This window comes from Esox lucius, chromosome 3, assembly GCF_011004845.1.
Source record: "Esox lucius isolate fEsoLuc1 chromosome 3, fEsoLuc1.pri, whole genome shotgun sequence".
Lineage (NCBI taxonomy): Eukaryota > Metazoa > Chordata > Actinopteri > Esociformes > Esocidae > Esox > Esox lucius.
Genome location: NC_047571.1, coordinates 3692276 through 3713054, shown reverse-complemented (window position 1 = coordinate 3713054; position 20779 = coordinate 3692276). Strand labels below are relative to the sequence as shown.

The following is a 20779-nucleotide window of genomic DNA, read 5'->3' as shown; positions in this document are numbered from 1 at the left end:
CTAAACTATTGAACAGTAATTTGTTTATATATTATTTAAAAAAAATTTAAGCAGGTTTGTCATGAGATCAAATGTCTTTTAACGGTGAGCGTAGCATAAACAAAAATGTAATACATTCTAAATTAAGAAGATATCTCAAAAATGGTTTCATGCTGGAATAGAATGGACAACAAGAATAGAAATAGAATTCTAAATAGACATAATATAAAACAACATTTATAGTGGTGGACACCACTAATTGACGGACTTCCGGGGGCAAAATAATCGATTTTTAGCGTGCGTGGCGAGGGCGGAACGTATGACGTCGTCGGTAGACGCTTGGATGTGTTTATTGTTCCTTCCCTTCGAGAGAAAGGAGGCTAGCAAGGCGAAGCGCTAACGAATACCGAGACGCTTACACTGGCCATTTTCATACGGTTTCTAGGAGCGGAGACACAGTAAAACGGCCAAGGCAGGTTGACACAGGACCCAGTGGCCATGGCATATGCATACCTCTTCAAATACATCATTATCGGAGACACGGGTAAGCGGTCACTGATAGCAAAGATAGCTAACGTAACGAAAGCTACCTGGCCAGCTAATAGCATAGCTACCCACAGCGGCTATATTTTATTTCCGCAGTGTTGGAGAGTCCAATGACGTGGTAAAAGCTGAGACGCAAGAGTGGGATGACAGACCGATTTCTTGGTTGCTAACATCGTTAATAGCTTGCCATAATAACTGCATTAATTTCCACCTCACTCACATCGAATTATTACTGTGTGTACCGTTAGTTAGTAGGCTAATTTATTAACTGTTGACAACACATCCAACAAACTGGCGGCCTATTGTCTTTCCGGCACTGTGCACGGAGGGTGGGGGTGGTAAACCTAGCTAACAAGCAAGCTATGTTACTTACTAGCCAGTTAATAAGCAAACTGTTACAGCGGTACATGTATACACGGTAGTTTAAAAGCCCCAACATAGGTGCATGCACCGACCTAGTATATGCCTCTTTGAACTCATTCACAACATTGTTTTGAGCTGTATTGCAAGCTTGTATCGCTAGTCACAAGCAAGGCCACAAATCGTCCAGCTCCTTCGAAATGGCGTTTTACTTAATTTGTATACAGTTGCCTAAGACTACCTCCATTTATGAATAATACCGTTGGGTTTTAGTTTTAAATAACATTTCCACAGGTCTCATGCTGTCCTAGTTTTACCTAGATGATGGCCTACCTAGAACTGTTCTGGAGGAAATATCCTAGATGATCATAAAGAAAGCCTATTGCTATGGTTAGCTTTCTAGGTAGGTTTAGTTAGGTGTAGGCAACATGTAGCTAATTACTTATTTATCAATAACACTCGTGCAAACGTGCTTGTTCATCTTATTTGGATTATTGTTTGGATTTGTGCTATAATTTATTAGTTTAGCATGCAATAATAAATATTCTCTAATCTAATCTCACACAGATCTTTTTAAAAATAGCCATTATTAATATCACTAGATTAGCAAAGAAAGCATTTTGCCCAGAGCAAAAAGAAATGCTACATAGATAGGTAGAGGTAAATTCTCAGAATAGAGGTTGACAGTGTATGATGCTGTTGAGAAATAAACCCTTATGTGCTGGTCAATCTGAATTAAGTGTACCTTAGTTACTCAAATCCACATGGTATAATAAAAGGATAATTTCATAAGTGTACACTGTGATGTAACACAGGATTTTACAGTTTGTTATTGGTTAATTAGACATTAAATAATCTTAGATCTCAACAAATGCATATGGGTAGGGTCAGTTTGTGATTACACATTCGTGACGGGAAGTGTTCCCTCAACATGGGAAGGCCAATAACATTAAGTATCCCAGGCCCATCCATAACTGCCAAAAGGGCAAACATTTAGTAGTAGGCTATGGAATATACCCACTGCATGTCTTATAAGTCTTGTTTCAGATCCAAGAGACCAATCCAAATCTCAGCGGTCAGCATGTGGCTGTAGTACATATGTCAGTGTGTCATTTTCTAGGCTACATCCACCTGAATTTTCCCCTTGTGACTACTCATGTCTGCAATTTCCTGACCAGGCACTAGGATCAGGAGTTTTCCTATTGGCCGGATGAACTCCCAGCTGTACTTCAGGCCATACATGGCTTTCCATGATCTCTAGTAGTGATCTATGAATTTGCATATTGTACCCTAGTTGTGTAATACGAAAGTTGATATGATCGTCTCGAGGAGCAAGGTCAACAAACATGTCACAGTTGTGAGTTGATTTTTGTGGCTGAGTGTAATTGGTAAGACCAGGATCAACTATATGAAACTAAAATAGGGCTAAGAATTGTGTTCACATTTAAATAGCCTATAAGTTCTGTATGTGAGGTACATCCATTTAAGGGAAAAAGGCTTGACTGGTCCGGACAGGTTCATTTTCTGTGACTTGGCTGAAGAGCATCCTGCAGTGTGGTAAATAAAATGTAAATACTCTGTGGTTCTTAAGCTCATGCAATAATATGCAATTGCAATGATGTCTGTGGGAGGAAAAACGTGATGTCTTTGTAATATTGCAAATGTTGTAATGTTGCAATTTCTCCGCCATGGTTTCCAGCTTTAATTGAAGAACACCATAGTAAGTTAATGCTATAAAAACATGTAAATACTTTTCAAGGGACACAATCTGTACTCATCAAGTCTATATATGGGTTTTCTCTCGCTGAAGATATGGTGCATACTGGGGGGAAGATATGTTGCATACTGAGGATAGGTGTCACTCGTGTTGTCCTCTCTGCATCTGATAGTAGGCCTACCAATAAACAGACTTGTTTTGTTGCAACACGTCAAACCTGTGTCATCCCCCAGGCTTCACTACAGGCTGTCATGTGACCACCCGAAACTCAATCTGAGTCCAGTTTAAGTATGGCTCTCCAGGCTCTGAGTAGTTTGCCATACTGTTGTTTACTTAGTTAGGCTAAATCAGGGAGATGTTATGATGGTAGAGCCCACCCCTCCCCAGCCAAAACAGATGTTTTCCCCAGCCATCATAACCTAACATTTTCACCCGGATAAAGCAGCACCCTTCTGTGTTTCTCACCAAGTGCTAAATGAAATTCTGTATTTCAGTATTAGCACATGGCTATTGAATAAAACAGCTGTTTTTAAAGTGCCATACGCATCACAAACCAAGACTGAATCACACCTCAATGCATTTTGTCCCATTCAGTTCTCATCTTATTAGATTAATAAGCCTTTATCTTAGTTCTAAAGGCTTATCTTTGATTTGGCAGCCTTCTCAAATTGAACTGCATTGTATTTATTGCTTTACAATAATGACCTGACCACTAAAGCAACAAATGCAGACATCTATTCATTGCTAGAGGCTGATTGGCCAGCAGGTACATGCTAATGTTGTGTAACGTAACATCGCTTTGTTGTTTCTTTACATCCTTCATCTCTTTCATCACCCCATCTCCCCTGCCTAGCAACGACAGTGGTAACCAATGGGAACACTAATGATAGGCTTCTCTGGTGTCCTAAAGGTTTCCCCTGTTTGCATTATAACCGTTTTGTATTGCACACAGGTTTTGACAGGTCCCTACTGCATGGCATGGCAGTTTACTTGGCTGTCTGGGTTTCATATTTTCTCTAACACTCGGTCTACTTGGTAATGAACTGAGTTGGCCACCCATCATTACTCTAAGTATTGCGTTCATTATCTTTAGCACTGTATATCATTGTTTTGTCACACAAAACAACCTCATTATCAGTCATGAAATTTGAAATTTCGAGTTGACATAATGGGTGAAATATATTTTGTTGCTAAAAGTGACTATAAACTCAATTTCCAATTGTAATCAACCACCGAGATATGGTTATGGAGATAAGCCCAGTAACGGGCAATAACTATAGTATTTTGCCACTTTTCTTTTTCATTTTTACGCTGTATTGCCTCTTCAGACAGTTCACTTTATACATGTTAATTCACATAACACTTCAATTGCTAATGTTACCGGCTTGTATAGCTTGTAAAAATAGCTAGCGATTACCAACTTCAGTGCAGGCTGCTAGTTAGTAGTGGTGTAACGACCATAGTTTATCCATGATCCGTATGGTTCACCCCCCACGGGATTGTCACGCATGTGAACCTCGAGTTTCAGTGAAAAGATGCACACAAGACAGATGCGTGCTGTGTTTTACTCAAAGCCTGAAGGTAGATTTTATTATTTTTAAAAAGCGTTTGTGTGTGCTGTTCACATGAACGGGGCATGTTGAATCCCAATGAATCATCCTGGATACTTGCATTGCAAAAAGCAAATAAGAAAAAAGATCAGTGACCGCCATGGCTAGCGGTGGAGCTGAAGAATTCAAAGCTTCCCGCTTCATTTAAGTTTCAGATGTAGAAGCATTTTGGCTTCCCTGTCGAATATGATGACGGAAGAAGGGTGGTGTACAACACTGCTACATTGTATAGGCATTGAGCCACAAGAAAGCTGTATCATAATCGAAATACATTGGACATGGCCACACATTTAAAGCTGATTCACCCTGGTGTGTCAATGACGGCAGCCAACTCAGCATTTCAGCTGCCTTTTGCTGCGGAATCAGACCGGGCTAAAGCCCTCACCCATCTATTGGGATGTTTACTGCTGCAATACTCTGTTGTGTAAAACAAAGGGTTTAAAAAATATGGTGAAAGTGCTTGAGCCACAGTACGAAATCCCCTCGCAATATGAGGTTAGTACTAGATCTTAATGAACAGGAAAATATCAAAATTGTTGACGAATAATCCAAGGCATCCTCTGTTGCCCTCACCACAGATGGGTGGACCTCCAGGGCCACAGAAAGCTACGTGACTAACTGCTCACAGCACCACAGAGGAGTGGGAGATGCGAAGTCTGGTGCTACAGACACACCCTCTATGAGAGTCACGCATGCACAAATCTGGCGCAGGTACTGCTAGGATGCAGTAGCAGAGTGGAAGCTGCTTTCTACAAGAAACTCAAAAGTGACCCTCCTGCCCAGTATCAGAAAACCATTGGTACTGTATTTAAGTTTTGGTCAAATTATGAAGAAAGAACATGATTTCTTGGCTGTTACAGTACAAATTGCTTGCTTGCCAAAAATACATAAGAATCATACTAAGCCACCGGGACACCTTATTGTTTCTGGCATTGATGCAGTAACGGCCCCATTGTCAACCTTTGTTGCTTCCTTCATTAGACCGTTTGCCGAACAGCTCCTTAACTTCGATAAGGACACCACCTGTATGGTCACTATTACTGAATCATTTGATCCTCTTCCTGAGATCACGTTGTTAGTTACTTTTGATATACACTAACGTCCCACGAGGGTGGAATTGAAGCCAACACTTTAATTTACACTGTGACCCTATTGAATGACCCTGAAGTGTGCGAATTGGTTGAGATAGGACTTAATTCATTTTCCCAAATATATTTTTCATTCAGAGGAAAGGTATGGCTATGGGATTGCCTATGGCTCCCAATAATGCTAATTTGTATTTGGGTTATATGGAAAAACTGTACTCATCATCATCATCATCTTCCGCTTATCCGGGGCCAGGTCGCGGGGGCAGCAGTCTAAGCAGGGATGCCCAGACTTCCCTCTCCCTAGACACTTCCTCCAGCTCTTCCGGGGGGACACCGAGGCGTTCCCAGGGCAGCCGGGAGACATAGTCCCTCCAGCGTGTCCTAAGTCTTCGCCGGGGTCTCCTCTCGGTGGGACGGGACCGGAACACCTTCCCAGGAAGATGCCCAAGCCACCTCAGCTGACCCCTCTCGATGTGGAGGAGCAGCAGCTCTACTCTGAGCTCCTCCTGGGTGACCAAGCTTCTCACCCTATCTCTAAGGGATCGCCCAGCCACCCTGCGGAGAAAGCTCATTTCGGCCGCCTGTATCCGGGATCTTGTCCTTTCGGTCATGACCCAAAGCTCATGACCATAGGTGAGAGTAGGAACGTAGATTGACCGGTAAATCGAGAGCTTCGCCTTGCGGCTCAGCTCTTTCTTCACCACAACAGACCGATACATTGACCGCATTACTGCAGAAGCTGCACCGATCCGTCTGTCAATCTCCCGTTCCATCCTTCCCTCACTTGTGAACAAGACCCCTAGATACTTAAACTCCTCCACTTGAAGCAGGCACTCTCCACCAACCCGAAGTGGGCATGCCACCCTTTTCCGGTTGAGGACCATGGCCTCGGATTTGGAGGTACTGATTCTCATCCCCACTGCTTCACACTCTGCTGCAAACCGTCCCAGTGCATGCTGAAGGTCCTGGTTTGAACGGGCCAACACGACAACATCGTCCGCAAAGAGCAGAGACAATCGTGTGGTCCCCAAACCTGACACCCTCCGGCCCCTGGCTGCGCCTAGAAATTCTGTCCATAAAAATTACGAACAGAACCGGCGACAAAGGGCAGCCCTGCCGGAGTCCAACATGCACTGGGAACAAGTCTGACTTACTGCCGGCAATGCGGACCAAGCTCCTGCTTCGGTCGTACAGGGACCTGACAGCCCTTAGCAAAGGACCCAGGACCCCATACTCCCGAAGCACCCTCCACAGGATGCCGCGAAGGACACAGTCGAATGCCTTCTCCAAATCCACAAAACACATGAATTGGTTGGGGAAACTCCCATGAACCCTCCATCACCCTGTAGAGGGTATAGAGCTGGTCCAGTGTTCTTGACTACCTCTGAGCCCTCATCCTCTGCTTCCTCAATGGAAGACGGGACGGCGGGATTGAGGAGATCCTCGAAGTACTCCTTCACCGCCCGACGACATCCCCAGTTGAGGTCAACAGCTGCCCACCTCTACTGTAAATAGCAGTGTTAGGGCACTGTTTCCCTCTCCTGAGGCGCCAGACGGTTTGCCAGAATCTCTTCGAGGCCAGTCGATAGTCCCTAACCCTTCTCCATGGCCTCACCGAACTCCTCCCAGGCCCAAGTTTTTGCCTCCACACCCACCCAGGCTGCAGTCCGCTTGGCCTGCCGGTACCCGTCAGCTGCCTCAGGTGTCCCACAAGCCAACCAGGCCTGATAGGACTCCTTCTTCAGCTTGATGGCATTCCTTACTTCCGGTGTCCACCACCGGGTTCGGGGATTGCCTGGCACCGGAGACCTTACGGCCACAGCCCAGCCACTAGGTGCTCGCGTACGGGCCCCAATCTCGGGCCTGGCTGGGTGGGGTTTGGGCCTCGGATGCGTCATACCGGGCGACGTCACGGACCTCAAGATTTTTCTCATCAAGGGGTTTTGAACTGCTCTTAGTCTGACCCATCGCCTAGGACCTGTTTGCCTTGGGACCAGGGGCATATAGTCCCAGACAACATAGCTCCTAGGGTCACTCGGGTACTCAAACCCCTCAACCACGTTAAGGTGGCAGTTCATGGAGGGGAAAAATTCCTCCTCCAATATCATTATTTGGAAATGTTACATTGATAATATTTTTGCTGGACCTTATAAGCACAGCTGGCCAAGAAGAGCGAATGTCTCTTACTGAGTGACTGACTGACTGACTGACTATCCCTTGTTAAATAGCGTAGTGGTTAGAGATGCGGACCTGCAACCAATAGGTCCCGAGTTCGAATCTCCTCACAATAAAAGCAAATTATGCATTAGGATTTGTTCCAGATAGATAAAAACTTTGCTGGCTACAACCTTCTGTAGCTACGTTATACTAAGCCTAAAATAAAACTTCACAGTTCTATTGCGACTATTTCTGGTGGATTGTCTAGGTATGAATCCTTGCATGATTCTTCAGGTAATATGGGTTAGATGACAACCCCTTGGGCAGTAAAAGAGTAGGGATTTCCATGATTCTCTCGTCTTTTCACTTGAAGTAAAAGTCAGTTATCGTCACCTATATTGATATTTATTGTATCAATGTCATTCACGAATGAAAGAAAAACGATTTTGTGCCTCGAAATATCTTTGGCTGTGTAAAGTTCATATTCAGTCTTGCTAGAAATTGTTTAAATCATATGACTATTACAAGTAGTAAGTTAGATATTATTAAGCCTATTACTGGCTAATAAGCTGTTAAAATGGCCAGTGGCAAAAGCTATACATTTCATAGATGCTATTTGTTGTGGAGGTAAACGTAATAAGAAATGTGAGTCAATATAACAATGCTTAATGGTGTATAGCGAAATATTCAAATTTGGTGTGATGTTAATGTGACAGTGATGTAATGTAGAGATGCTAATCTGACATTGGGCAAACATATAGCACCATAGTGTAGTGGTTAAAGACACAGCCATGTGGGAGACCGGGGTTAGAATCCAGTGTGTGCAACAACATTTCTTTTAATTGTGGGCTGGCTGAACTAGGCTTGCCTGGTTCTGTGATGGAACAGTTATGGTGAAAACCTACAGGCATTCCAGTCCTTCCTTAACTCTTGCTCAGAACTTCTGTGTTTTACCATGGAGTCTGATACTAGACAAATTTGTTTCCTAGATCTTATCTGTGATGATAATATTCTGGGGGTGTAACGGTACACCGAAGTCACGGTTCGCTACGTACCGAAACGTATGTCACAAAGTGGAAAAAACATGCAAAATGTATACTCAATGCCAGAATTTCACTTTCTGCCAGGGTATGCCAATTTATGGGCACAACTGTATATAACCTACAGGTTTGTACCCAGTGTTGGAGTGACAGGTACATTTTTCTTGGCATATTTGTTCCAAGTTATTCAAGTTGTTTGGATGATGCTTGTGGACATTTTTTCTTGAAGCATTGCTGTATTGCCTAGTATTTTTGCTCTATTCATTCGTCCTCTATTGATGAGAAGCACCCACACAGCATGATGCTGTCACCACCTACTTCATTGTAGGGATGGTGATTTAGAGGCATGGTCTCTGTTTTTGGATATCCCTGACAAGAAAAAAACCTTTCTTTGTAACCTTTTGCAATCTATGCATTTGTATTACTTTGTCCTTTTCTCCTGTGGAATACTATTTGGTCTTCATTTTCCTTTAGATTAACAGCATATCCTGTAATCTTGAACAGTGGGGGGTTTTATCCAGAGAATGTGTAAAAGCCATTTATATTTTTGTGTCAACAGCGTAAGGGTTGCATACTTATGGAAACAGTATATTTCAGTTTTTATCTTACAAATATTTCCAAACATATAACCAATGTCATCTTACAGTAGTTTAATTTCAGTGTCAATGTTTGGTTTGCAATTCAGTAAATGAGAGAGTTGGCACTGTATAGTGTCTTGCATAAGTATTGGAACAGTAAAGCATTTTTGGTTTAATTTAGCTCCGTGCAGAACTGTGGTCCAGTGGTAAGTCATGCTCCATGCACATATGGGTTCAATGAGAGTAATGAGTAAGAATGTTAAGTCAACATATATTGTGTTAGCATAAAAAAAACTAATAAAAAACAGTGCTACATTTTAACTAAGGTAACAGACCGGGTTTGCGTGGCCGACAAACTCTCATTAATCATGCAAAAGGAGTGCCTGTTTGTTCCTGCATGTGGCTCTGTTTAACCGTTCCTGTTATTTGTTTTGCAGGTGTGGGGAAATCATGCCTATTATTACAGTTCACCGACAAGCGGTTTCAGCCTGTTCACGACCTCACTATCGGTAAGACTCCTCTGTAGCACACATCTCATTCTTCATTAGAATCTTTAATAACCAACTTGTGATTTAAAGGTGGCCTTCCTCTCTATGCTGCCTTGCTGCACTGGGGGGACCTCAATTAAATAATCTCGATCCACGTCTCAGATCCTCTCTCGCAGTATTGTTCATGCCTTATTAAGGATTTTCATGACGCCCTTTTCCGGTCTAACCAGTGAAGATGGAGTTGAATTTGCATTAAGAATGAGCAAGATATATTTGCATTTTAATAGGATTTAATGTGTACTATTTCAGCCAGTATCTTAGCCATCTTATCTACTACAATGTCTAAGAAGTAATCATTATTAATCATAAGCTTTTTTGGGTGTGTTTGTGGATGAAGCAGGTGAGGAGGCTTATAATTTAGAGGATTTGAGGTGTTGTGGTTGGTTAAAGATGCTTCTTGGGTTTTTTGGCCATTGCTTGTAAAAGTGGGTTTCATCGTGCTAAAACAGGTCCCTTAAAATTGTCATATATGCCCAGAAACAGTGGGGATATATACATACACTCACCTAAACAATTATTAGTAACACCTGTTCAATTTCTCATTAATGCAATTCTAATCAACCAATCACATGGCAGTTGCTTCAATGCATTTAGGGGTGTGGTCCTGGTCAAGACAATCTCCTGAACTCCAAACTGAATGTCAGAATGGGAAAGAAAGGTGATTTAAGCAATTCTGAGCGTGGCATGGTTGTTGGTGCGAGACGGGCCGGTCTGAGTATTTCACAATCTGCTCAGTTACTGGGATTTTCACCCACAACCATTTCTATGGTTTACAAAGAATGATGTGAAAGGGGAAAACCATCCAGTATGCGGCAGTTCTGTGGGTGAAAATGCCTTGTTGATGCTAGAGGTCAGAGGAGAATGGGCCGACTGATTCAAGCTGATAGAAGAGCAACTTTGACTGAAATAACCACTCGTTACAACCGAGGTATGCAGCAAAGCATTTGTGAAGCCACAACATGCGCAACCTTGAGGCGGATGGGCTACAACAGCAGAAGACCCCACCGGGTACCACTCATCTCCACTACAAATAGGAAAAAGAGGCAAAATTGGACAGTTTAAGACTGGAAGAATGTTGCCTGGTCTGATGAATCTCGATTTCTGTTGAGACATTCAGATGGTAGAGTCAGAATTTGGCGTAAACAGACTGGGAACATGGATCCATCATGCCTTGTTACCATCGTTGAAATGCCACGGCCTACCTGAGCATTGTTTCTGACCATGTCCATCCCTTTATGACCACCATGTACCCATCCTCTGATGGCTACTTCCAGCAGGATAATGCACCATGTCACAAAACTCAAATCATTTCAAACTGCTTTCTTGAACATGACAATGAGTTCACTGTACTGAAATGGCCCCCACAGTCACCAGATCTCAACCCAATAGAGCATCTTTGGGATGTGGTGGAACGGGAGCTTTGTGCCCTGGATGTGCATCCCACAAATCTCCATCAACTGCAAGATGCTATCCTATCAATAGGGGCCAACATTTCTAAAGAATGCTTTAAGCACCTTGTTGAATCAATGCCACGTAGAATTAAGGCAGTTCTGAAGGCGAAAGGGGCTCAAAATGGGACCACGCTATTTCCAGTGAACCACTAGGTGGCGCTATTGAGTTGCCCAAATTTGCAAGCTCAAATTGCTCACTGTGAGTGAAAGTCTGAAAAGACAAATAAAATGTTTACCATTGGGAGCCATAAAGTTCACCAGGATGGACAGTTTGAACAAATAATCCATGCCGCATTTGGTGCTCCTTGGTTAATATGTGTTTCTTCAGCACAAATGGGGCAATAAGGATGTCAAGTGCTGTTTGGTGAAACATGCTAAATTATGCTCTTTTCTGGAACAATTTGCACTCTTTTGAAAGACTAGTCAGAGCCTTAGCTAATTTGCAATTATCTCATGGTAATTTATAAATGAGGTACTTTTTAGTTATTGAGATGTTGTGTAAAAAAAAAATCAAAAAGCTATGATGGTTATTTATATTTGTTAAATAAAAAGCTATTCAATATAATGTTTTGAGCTTAGTGTTCAATGTTTAACAATTTTTTTTGTAAGCTACCATTTTATATTAGCTAGAAGGTTCCGTGTGCAGTTCATAGCCTTCACTCTCAAAGCATCTGTCATATAAATAATATTAGAGTTGTAATTGTTGCTATATACAACGAAATCGAATTGGGGGAGATTAGTGCCAACAACCCTCCCCACTGATTAGTGCCACGTTTTGTTCCCCTTGCTACCAACTGGTTACACAATGGCATAGAGGTTTTCCTGAATACAATTCCTGTGTCCATTTTGGATTTCCACTGAAATCTTGTGTTGTAATTCAATCTAAGTGAATTGTATTCTGATTGTGTGCCATGTTTTCCCCAGGTGTGGAATTTGGGGCACGAATGATTACTATAGATGGTAAACAGATCAAGCTGCAGATCTGGGACACGGTAAGTTAACTTCTTCCACCTGTGTAGATTTTCTTTACCACAAAATACAGTCAACTTTTTGTGGCGTAAAAGTTTTAAACTACTGCGTGATGACATTATCGGATACTATATTATGCCATATTTCCTCTTTTTATGTTTTCAATTAATTATTTCATGTACTTTTGTTATTTGTCAGTCTAAAAGAATACAGATGCATGGTATTATTAGTAAAAGGTCATTAGAATTTGAAAACGTATGTGGAATCTGCACACTTGGGCAAAAACATGTTTAATTTTCAAGGAACCTACTACAGTAGAGAGACTAGATCTTGTATGATCCTTTTTCTGTCTGCATGGACACGTTGTAAAAACATTACACAGTCTACCGGACGTCATTATGCAACCTATGTAATTAGTCTCAATTCTGTCCTTGTGACGAGTAAAGTCTGAAGTAACAATTGAGGTTCTTAGTATACCATCATTTTGATTCCTTGTAATTCCCTTGCAGTGCTTTGCTGACACTGAATGCTACTTGAAAACTATAGTTAGTGTAGTATTTTTATAGGCCGCCAGAGGGAGACTCAGCCATGTTAATGAGAATTAAATCCCACAGCAGTAAAGCTGATGGATTATGAAAGTAGATGCCTATGCCCTTGGAGCAGTAACTAGTGGCTACACCACAAATCCAATATCACAACCTTAAAATCTTAATATATGTAATGTTTTCATTGTACTTGCTTAGTACAATGAAAATATGCAGTTCCAAGACTTCAATTAAATTATTTTTCAAATATTTGTCTTACATTTTTTCATGTATATATTTTACATTTTTGTATATGGTCCCATAAAATGTGTGTTTAAAAAAAAATTTGTTTCTAATGTAATAATATTGGCGACCCTGGTGCAGTTCCTCCATGACCCCACTAGGGGTCGTGACCCGCCTGTGAATTCCACTGCCTTTTAGGCCCCAATTCCCTCCCAGTAGCCGGGAGGAACTGCCTGCCTTGTGAGTGATGTAATAGCCAGAATCTGCATTTCTGGCCTTCCTGTAACCTTTGAGCTCCAGCAGATGGCTGGCATAAAAGTGTCATTCATCATTTATTCACAATAGCCTCCATTAGCTCCAATGTTAGCAGCTGCCTTGGGCTGGGTGGGGGGGGTTGCAGGCTGTTGCCACTGACTCATTGACTGACTGACTGGGCCTTATTGAATTCACATTGGCTGGAGCTCTTGCTGCCTGTCTCTCACTCGCCTGCTGCCAGGCCAGAACAGAGATGGAGATCAAGCTGATCAAGACTCAACTGCCAGAGTCCAGTGAAGCCATGTTAAAAAGCCGCCGACCATGCTAATCAATTGACAGGTCCAGTCTGGCTGTCGTATAAACCCGAACCTGGCCGTGTAGGGAGGGAACGGGGAGTCCTGATTGGCCAGAGCCGTAGAATACTGTAAGGGGGGGGGGGGTACACAGAGGACGCCTTGTTATCGTGGGCTCAGGTCATCAGTCGGGGATGGGATGCAGTGAGAGAGGGCCTTTTGTGCACAGTGACAGGGGCTCGCCTGTTCTCTCCTCTGCAGAGGGGAAAACATGGAGAAATTGTTATAGAGTAAGGAATGGCTCTAGTTGGGAATGTGTTTGGATTGGGGAATGGCACTGAAGTCTGGACTGTTCCAGTTAGGTAGGCATGCTTGATTAAAACATCACTAGGGTGGGGATTTTTCCGGCCATGGGCTCAGATGATCCCCCTGGACATAGAAAATGCTGGGCTCTGGACAATGTGTTGGTATGAATTGCTGTTGGTAACGCCAGGGAGTGTTGGTCCAAATGTATAAACTCTTCATTGGACACTTCAGCTTACTACTACATTTTTTTTTTTTTTAATGTTTTAATCATTTGGCAGATGCTCCAAAAAAAAAATGCTTTTAGCAAAGTCAGCACTAGAAGACAGAAAAAGATACAACATTACATAATTAATATATTAATAGACGAAAGCCAATGTTTGTGGAAGGTGGAGGGCTACTACTACTGCTATGACTACTGCTGTTATATGGTAGTACTGAATCTTGTTTTTAACCTTTAGCAGTGGGTTACTTCTGTGCTTAGCTTTTTTCGTGTGTGTGTGTGTGTGTGTGTGTGTGTGTGTGTGTGTGTGTGTGTGTGTGTGTGTGTGTGTGTGTGTGTGTGTGTGTGTGTGTGTGTGTGTGTGTGTGTGTGTGTGTGTGTGTGTGTGTGTGTGTGTGTGTGTGTGTGTGTGTGTGTGTGTGTGTGTGTGTGTGTGTGTGTGTGTGTGTGTGTGTGTGTGTGTGTGTGTGTGTGTGTGTGTGTGTGTGTGTGTGTGTGTGTGTGTGTGTGTGTGTGTGTGTGTGTGTGTGTACATTCTCAGGCTGGCCAAGAGTCTTTCCGCTCCATCACTCGATCCTACTACAGAGGAGCAGCCGGCGCCTTGCTAGTGTACGACATCACAAGGTCAGTCCGGCGGCCATTTTCTCCCCAGGCCTTATCAGTCTATACAAACACTTTGGCCACTAAGTCAACTTGACTCACCCAAGGTCCTACTCCATGACTAGCTAATGACTGCTGCTCATGACAAACGTTGGAAAAAAAGATATATGTTGAAAGAAATTATAATCTTTATTTAGAAGGGATATTGTGTATATATATACTTTTTTTCATTCACTGTAACTATGGTCTCAGCAACTGATATTTATGTTTTAATAATATGTCTTGGATTCACTTAAAAGGAATGTCTTGGCCCTCCCCAATGTCCTTGTTTTGATCATGTAGGTCAGCTATTGTTGTTGCAGAAGGAAACCTACATTCATAACTAATTTCATTGGTGTGCGTTAGTTTACCATAAAAGCAGAAATGCATTGTTCTCTTATCTTCACTGTGGCTCAACTGTACCCTTGTTTATTTTCTTTACAGAAGGGACACGTTCAACCACTTGACAACCTGGTTGGAAGACGCTCGCCAACATTCCAACTCCAACATGGTCATCATGCTCATTGGGAACAAGAGGTTAGCCTCACCTCCCCTGTCACTTGCGGTTACCAAATTAACCCTGTCACGGTTGCCATGGCTACTTAACATATTAATAAACAGCGGACGCACCTCAAAAGGTCTGACACTGCATCTTTTCCTCATTCACTGTCCTTCAGCAATGGCATTGATTTGGGTCAAATCAAAATGGCTGATTCTTTGCTGTGTCATTTCCCCCTCACCGGGGGAACATTTACTGCAAATGAAAGAGGGGTGGGCGGTGCAATTGAGATGCGCCCATCCAGATTCTTACAGGCCGGCTCCCTGTTGTGTGGTCTTGTCTCTTCCTGTTAGATGATAGATCTCCTAACTGGCAAAAGTGACAGAACGAATTAACATATAATTTTGTGTACAACATATACAGGGATATTAAGGTGTGTGTGTGTGTGTGTGTGCGCGTGTGCGCTGTTACTCCCCCCAGTGACCTGGAGTCCAGGAGAGAGGTGAAAAAGGAGGAAGGGGAGGCCTTCGCCAGGGAGCACGGCCTCATATTCATGGAGACCTCCGCCAAAACCGCCTCCAACGTAGAAGAGGTGTGTGTTTATGTCAACACATTTTTCTTAGACTTGTGTGTTTCCCTATTAATATACCCCATGCCTCTCACTGTGGCAAACACACAAACTCGCTCTCCAACATGCACATCCACATCTGCTCTCTGGAGTGCTGGGTTGCCAGGCTCATTTTCTGGGGATTTAAGATGGGGGAGCCTAGTTTATGGAACTACACACACATCCTCCTTCCTCTCCCCCCGCAGCACAAAAACCCCTGGTATGATTAATTTGTCTCATTAGTGTTCTCTGAATCCTCCCGATACCTCTCTTCCTCCCCCTCACCGCAATGTGACGTGTACATCACCCACTTATAGCTCATCCATATTCATAACCCCTCCCCCGACTTTAATGCCTGCCCGAAAGCCAATCAGGCCTTATCTTTCAGACGACGTAGACGGGGGACTGGATGTTCTTCATTTCCCACGGACCTTGCCTCTTTACAGAGAGATGTGCTCTGCTCTCTGCCTGTACTGAGGCCGAGGCTGTGTCCCTGCCCTCTGCCCTGGGCCAGAACAACCAGTTGGGAGCACTCTGCCTCGGGCTTAGGGGGAAGACGTCTGTTGCTGTTTAACGTCTGTTATGCGTGTAGAGGCGGGGAAGGTAGAAGTAGAGGACCAGACAAGGTCGGGGCCTCCTCAGCTGAGCCAAAAGGGATTTTTATTTTATTGTTTTTAGTCTCCATCGGCACTGAAAAGATGAATCCGTCTGTGTTTACTGTGGAGCGACGCCCTTTTCTGGTGCTCATTATGAGGCTTAAAGTCTGTCCAAAACGCAGTCAATTCGGTGGTCCTTGAAAGTACAACAGAAAAGAAACTGACCTGGTTCAACATGGCAGTATTTGGATTTTCTATGTTTAAATGTTGTTCCTTTTTACCACAAAGCACTAGATTTATTTTCTGTGGCATCAAGCCAGAGGCTCAGACCCTAATGCCACTTTATCCAATATTCCTGTAAATCTCACCTTTTATAGCTTATTTATAGCTTTATAACCATATATATGGAATGATTGGTCCGAAGCCTGAAGTCTGGCAGGTGTTTTTGATAATTGATTACAAATGTGTGCGTGTGTGCTAGGTCTGTACTAACTAGGTTTTCTTTCTCTTTTACAGGCATTCATCAACACAGCAAAGGAGATCTACGAGAAGATTCAGGAGGGTGTCTTTGACATCAACAATGAGGTAATGGCACGAGGAAAAATGCATCCAGCGTCTGTTTTGTACCACATTTTTCATTAAATGTCATCCACTGCTATACGGCTGACTAGTTGAATGCTCCCGCCCTCTTCGGAGTTTCCTAATGCGTCATATAAGGATTGAAGAGAGAACCCATGAATACATTGACAGCAGACGTTGAGGCGTGCTGTGTGCTCCCCTGCACCCATATTCATATTTTCAAGCTTGTGCCTCCTGCTTATAGTCAGCGGGCCGACACTCCTCCTCACTCCCATGAAAGAGGCAGAGGTAAAGCACTGTAGGTTCCTGTCTGCCAAGCCAAACTTCCACTGTTTGTCCCTCCGTTTCTCCCTTCTCCCCTCCCTATTTCCTTCCACTTCCCTGCGAACCCTGGATGCTGGCCAGCACATAAATTCCTCACGTCACACAAGGTTACTGCCAGCCTGAAGGAGGCGAGCCCCTGGTAGGCTTTTGTTAGAGTAGTAGGAATGAGGAGTAAGAAAGAGAGAGAGAAAAGCGCACGGTCCAAACTGCATCAGCTGACTGAACAAGGGGGAAACCCTGGCCAGAATCCCTGGTGCTTGCTGGCAATCGCAGCGAGAGCTACCCCCCCCCCACTTTTCATCCCCTCTTAACAACATAAATCTGATTTGGAGTGATGCAGAGTTTCCTTAAGAGCTACTACTACTACTGCTGCTGGTGAAAGCCACAGCAGCGCCGGCCCAGAAGTGGAGTGCCTCCTTTCAGCCGCTCGCCGCTCTCTTCAGCCACTGAAGGGCTGGGGAGATGAAAGCAGGAAGATGGATGGATGAAAGCCTCAGTGGCTGCTGCTGTGTGTGAGTGCGTATGTGTGTGAGATGACGTGTAGAAAGGACTACTCTTGCGACTGCGTGAGCCAAAGAGAATGTCGTCTCCATCGATTCTTCTGTTGCACACCATACACCCAATAAGAACACAAGATGACACACCAACCGCATTCCATTTGGCTTGGCTCTGACCCTTGTATTGTGGTTTTCTCTCGGCAGGCTAACGGCATTAAAATCGGGCCCCAGCACGCTGCCACCAACTCCACGCTCTCCGGTAGCCAAGGGGGCCAACAGGCTGGGGGAGGATGCTGCTGAACACCCCCCACCCCCCAACCCCGGTCTCATACCACCACCCATTCCCCAACCCCCTCGTGCCCCACCCCTTGTGTTTCTACTGGACTGGTTGGGATCACTAACATTTTCTTAACCCCTCCCTCCCCCACAGCCTTGCCACAGGAGAGTCATAAGTGTATACTAGATGGCTGTCAAGTAAAAAAAAAAAAACAACAAGCAAAACATGTTAAAAGTACCCCAGTCCTGGGGCAAAAACGCTCCTGTATAAGAGCATCAGAGCCTGTCTGGCTTGTAAGATTTGTAGGGTTTACTGTTGTTTCAATGAAGGCAAAATTGGCAGGATGCTTTAGGATTGGGACTTGTATCTTTCTGCCAGTTGTGGATGGTGTTCTTTTGTTTCTTTTTTATTCCCAATTAAGGATATCATTTTTCTGTGCCCTTTTGACCTAAGGCTGATTTGTATTTAACACTACAAGGTTGGTCATCAATAGTATTTTAATCTGTTTCATGTGGGTGAAAGACAGCTTTGGAAAAGTGGGGTGAACTCAAGTTTAAAATAAAACAAAATGAAATGTAGAGCTGTGTCAACAGCAGTGGCCAAGTCTAAGGTGAAGAAGTTAAAAGAAGGAACGACGATAAAAAGCAGGGCTGTTTTAATTCTGTATTTATCAAGTCACATTCTGTGTATATATAGTTATAGCTAGTAATCCTTTTCTTGCTTTGGTGTATGTTGACCAAGTTAGAATTCTTTGAATTTGCTGGGAAAATCTATACTGTACGGATAGAGCTTGAAACTGCAACAGTATTGCTAAAAAACTGCTTTGACACCATTTTAAGATATTTTACTTCATTTACTTTTAGTTTGTCCTGCCATCTGCCTTCCCTAATGATCTTTCTGTACCCTAGATCTGCTATGACTGTGTATAGAAACTGTGGCTCAATACTTTGCATCTGTCTATTTTAATGCCAACATTTTGTTTACCTGTGTTCAATAACCACAAACCCCAGAAATTGATCGCCTCTGCTGGGGAAAGAGATCTCCACTGTTTGCCTTAACATTAAGATTGGGACAGCAGAAGGAAAAAAAAATCATAATCCGGTTGCGACGGAATCATTCCAGTTAACTACATGCATATTCTTATACATGCATACATGCCGTCATGCAGCACACACAAAGCATTATTATTATTATTATTTTCATTTAAACACACATTACGTACAATTACATAAATACTATAAGTGCATACCTGCACATAGATTTAAGGTACATGCATGTACACAAACACACCACATGCTTCTGTCCATTTACATACAAGCCTGCATATATGCATGCATATGTAAATGCATACATATTTTCTCTTCAGGATTTTGCGTTTTCCATGCAGTCTGCTGCGGAGTGTCGTTGCAGAGCAGTGTTTTGCTGTAGGCGTGTGAAAGGCTGTGTAAAGCCTTGCTTTTTTTTGGCAGTGCGATCTGTTAGTAGATATTATGGTGAACATCTTGTCTGTTGCCAGAGGGGTGCGGGAAAAGCCAAACCTGGAGAATCTGTGACCCCCCTTGCTGTTATTTGCTGTGTTGGTTCTTCTTAAATAAAAAAAGTAAATAAATATGCTATCACAAACCATAATAAAACATTCTCAACTCATATCATTTGATGGTCATGTGGTAAAAAAATTGCAATGTTGAAACTTAGATTTTGTAATTTCCTTTTTAGAGTTGCTATTTTGCCTCTGATCTCCCTATATTAATTTTGAGTGTCTGTGTTGGTATATGAATGAAACAATTATATATGGATCGATACTGTATTGTATCTCTGATTTATCAATATATAAAGTGAAACATAAAGCGTGCATGTCCTCAGAGCTGTGTGGAGTTTTGGAATTACTCTAAGTTCACCCCGGCTGGGTTCTCAGATGATCATTGCACACCCTTTCCTAATATCCACAAGTTAAAGGAGCATACTGAAAAATTTATCTAGTACCAATTCAAATGATATCCAGACAGCTTCTTCTGCTAAATGCTTTTTAGTTACATAGTACCAGTTCAAAGGATTTTCTAAAATAATTTATTTTGCTAAATGCTTTTTAGGTACATACAGTCCAAGTGAGAGCTATTTGAAAATATACACACGTGCGATTTCATAATCAGCTCACTTAACAGTTATTACTGAATACATGTCTCAACTAGGCTTAGAGTACTATCGGTTTCAGGCATGGATAGCATGCAGTCAGCAATGCTGTTCTTAATATAATAAGACAGTTCTTTGGATATTTTTTTCCAATGGATCCTCTTTCCATCCCCCAACATTTTAACTTAACTTGAAAAGGGCTTTAGTTGAAAGTCACGCCCAGCGACAGCTTGATGTTATAGGTGAGATCACATTATCAAATGTTTCCATTCTCTTGACCTACTTTACAAAGCTGTAAAGAAACAAAATTTGAAAAGCTTGTTTTGAACAGATTAGTGAACACTGGAACAGTAGAGTTCTAGTAGGCCTACGTGTATGTTTTTAATTGTTTAGAAAATTATTTTAATAACCATTCCGGAAGTTTGATTTTAGTCATTGGCACTAAAAAGTCTGACTTCCAAAAATTAATATAGCATTATATAAGACACATTATACCCACAAACACAAAGGATACATTTAATTACGTACAAAATACTGCTGAATGTATTTGTGATTTTAATATTTAGATAACATAGTAGGTATTAGACCTGAGAGGATATTACCAGATGTACAGAAAAGGTGTACCTGCGCCTTTAAATTCAGTGCTCCTGTGGGGCAGGTTGTTATGATAAGCAAATTAATGGCCGCGCAAGGGACATCCGGGTTACTTGCCCCATGATTCCTCTAAGTGTGTGTCAAGGATAACAG

The 20779-nt window shown here is 42.7% G+C and overlaps 1 protein-coding gene across 1 annotated transcript; it reads left to right on the top strand.

Annotated features, from left to right (window-relative positions):
- The first annotated feature begins 309 nt into the window (after nt 1-309).
- Nucleotides 310-19754, top strand: rab2a (RAB2A, member RAS oncogene family). Its single transcript, XM_010906156.5, has 8 exons — nt 310-523; nt 9513-9584; nt 11999-12066; nt 14426-14508; nt 14968-15060; nt 15503-15614; nt 16742-16810; nt 17830-19754. The coding sequence occupies exons 1-8, from the start codon at nt 478-480 to the stop codon at nt 17923-17925; spliced, it is 639 nt and encodes a 212-aa protein (XP_010904458.1). The 5' UTR covers nt 310-477; the 3' UTR covers nt 17926-19754.
- Nucleotides 19755-20779: the final 1025 nt, after the last annotated feature.

What these genes read in the sequence shown, in the direction of transcription:
- rab2a (XM_010906156.5), top strand. Translation starts at nt 478, where the DNA reads ATGGCATATGCATACCTCTTCAAATACATCATTATCGGAGACACGG. An exon ending in TGTTCACGACCTCACTATCG is followed by an intron (nt 9,585 to 11,998) that starts GTAAGACTCCTC and finishes TGTTTTCCCCAG; the next exon opens with GTGTGGAATTTGGGGCACGA. An exon ending in ATGCTCATTGGGAACAAGAG is followed by an intron (nt 15,061 to 15,502) that starts GTTAGCCTCACC and finishes TACTCCCCCCAG; the next exon opens with TGACCTGGAGTCCAGGAGAG.